The 2,609-nt window shown below is 59.1% G+C and overlaps 1 protein-coding gene across 1 annotated transcript; it reads left to right on the top strand.

Annotated features, from left to right (window-relative positions):
- Nucleotides 1–435: 435 nt before the first annotated feature.
- On the top strand, nt 436–1,320 carry LOC144168158 (uncharacterized). The gene has a single exon (XM_077697200.1). It carries the CDS (start codon nt 436–438, stop codon nt 1,318–1,320), a length of 885 nt encoding a protein of 294 aa, XP_077553326.1.
- Nucleotides 1,321–2,609: the final 1,289 nt, after the last annotated feature.

Below are 2,609 nucleotides of genomic sequence, written 5' to 3'. Positions count from 1 at the left end.
ATCTTCCCACACACAGCATGCCGGAAGGCAATCCGACCAACCCTGCCAATGGCCCAGCACCCGCAAGCCCGCTTGCCCCAGCGTGGATGATCACCACCCCGCTGAGAGACGCTAAGACGACGTAGAGGATTGGCTCGACGAGTATAACCAGGCGAGCGCCTTCAATAGGCGGGATGATAAGCTTGTAGCGGCAGCTCCAGCGACATCGCTGGATCGAGCGCCGCTCCTCGCGCAGCAGCCCGATGGACATGGACACAGGCTGCGTGGCCGCGCGAGCGCACGAGGACACGGGGGTCGCACTGGTGCTGACAAAATAGAATCTGGTTTTGCCTTGCGACGAACGGTCGTCCTGCCTGAGGCTCCTTCCTCTCGCCCGACATAGCGCCCTACAATTGGTGACCCTACCGAACACGCCACCGAGGTTAATGTAGAGCCATGTCCCTCGACAACCAGGACTCAACCCGTTCGCGAGAAGCCGGCGAAGCAGTCTCAGCCTTGACCGTTCGGCTTCCGCAATTCTTGGAGCGCCACCCGACGACCTGGTTTCTGCAAGCAGAGGCGCAATTCCAGGTAGCTCGGATCACCTCTCAAGAAACCAAATTTCTCCACGTCGTCGGAGCCCTTCCGCCGACAGCCGCAGAGGAGATCTCCGACATCCTCACTTCGTTCAACCACACCCGCCCCGCAGCGCCTTACGACCAGCTCAAGGCTGCACTCCTGGAGCGCACAGCTGCTTCGGAACGCACGCGCATCCAGCAGCTTCTCTCCTCCGAGGAGCTCGGCGACCGCAGGCCAAGCCAACTGCTACGGCACATGAAGCAACTCCTTGGCACGCATTCTCACGCCATGGATGACACACTGCTGCGTGAGCTCTTCCTTCAGCGCCTACCTTCCAACGTCCAAATGGTCCTCGCCACTGCCGCAGCCATGGACCTGCAGGCACTCGCCGCGCTGGCAGACAAAGTCATGGAGGTCGCCACCCCCTTTTCTCAAGTGGCCGCGGTTGCATCGGCTAAGCCTCCGTCTCCTCCCTGGCCCAGGAACCCCGCTTCAGCGTCCAGTGAGTCCGCCGCTTCATCTAGACTCGACAGCCTTTGCGATCGTCTAGAGAAGATCATCGTTGCCGCAACACGCCGCGATGTCTCGCCGCAACGTTCCCGTCAACGCCGTCGCTCGTCGTCGCAGCGACGGCGCCCAGAGCGCCCACGTAGTGAATCGCCTAACCCGGGCATTTGCTACTACCACCGGCGTTTCGGCGCTGATGCCCGCCACTGCCGTCTGCCCTGCACCTGGACGGGAAACGGCCTGGCCGACCGCTAACGGCGACAAGCGATCTCGGCCCAACACAGGAATGTCGCCTCTTTTACGTCACCGACCGCACCACCGGACAGAGGTTTCTCGTGGATACCGGTGCCCAGGTTAGCGTTTTGCCCGCTACACGCTCGGATCGTGCTTCTCGTGCCACCTCGCATTTACAAGCAGTGAACGGCACGCGCATACCCGTCTACAAGCAACGCTCACTCACTCTAAACCTGGGGCTCCGCCGAGTTTTCCGGTGGGTTTTTCTCGTCGCCGACGTTCGCACCGCCATCCTCGGTGCCGACTTCCTCGCAAAACATGGCCTTCTCATCGACCTAAAGCGACAGCGTCTACTTGATGCTACCACACTCCTCTCAGTGCAAGGTGTGTCAGCGGAGGCAGCCGCTAATCTAGCACCATCCTGTGCTACAGTTGCCGATGAACCGTTCGCCACCTTGCTGAGGGACTTCCCAACCGTGACAGCACCACCTGACTGGACTCAGCCTGTTCGTCATGACGTCCGTCATCACATCATCACCACTGGCCCTCCCGTTTTCTTTCGACCACGGCAGCTTGCGCCTGACAAGTTCAAAGTCGCCCGAGCGGAATTCGAGCACATGATGGAACTGGGCATCATCCGTCCATCATCCAGTAACCATGCATCACCACTGCACATAGTGCCCAAGATAACTGGTGACTGGCGCCCCTGCGGAGATTACCGGTCCTTGAACACCAAGACCGTTCCTGACCGCTATCCGTTACCCAACCTCCAAGACTTCACCGCCACTCTCCACGGGGCCACGATATTCTCTAAGATAGACTTGGTTCGTGCTTACCACCAGATTCCCGTGGCAGAAGAAGACATCCCCAAAACTGCCATCACAACCCCATTCGGCCTGTTCGAATTTCTGCGCATGCCATTTGGACTCCGCAACGCTGCACAAACATTCCAGCGTTTCATTGATGCCGTCACACGAGGGCTACCGTTCGTCTACGCCTACGTTGACGACATTCTGGTGGCCAGCACATCCCTGGAAGAGCATCTGAAGCATCTTCGCCTTCTCTTCGAGCGTCTCGCTGTTCACGGCATCGTCATCAACGTCTCGAAGAGCGAGTTTGGTGCCACTGCCCTCGATTTCCTTGGTCATCGTTTGGACGCCACTGGCATATGTCCACTCCCCGCCAAGGTTCACGCAATCATCGACTTTCCCAAGCCAGCGTCAGTGACAAAGCTCCGCCAGTTCCTAGGGCTGGTAAATTTCTACCGCCGCTTCATTAGGAACTGTGCCACGCTGCTCGAACCTCTCGAC

Source organism: Haemaphysalis longicornis, unplaced genomic scaffold, assembly GCF_048455015.1.
Source record: "Haemaphysalis longicornis isolate Haplotype H1 unplaced genomic scaffold, Haemaphysalis longicornis Haplotype H1 scaffold_2, whole genome shotgun sequence".
Taxonomy (NCBI): Eukaryota; Metazoa; Arthropoda; class Arachnida; order Ixodida; family Ixodidae; genus Haemaphysalis; species Haemaphysalis longicornis.
The sequence above is the reverse complement of the archived record's forward strand: the minus strand, read 5'-3'. Positions and strand labels throughout refer to the sequence as shown.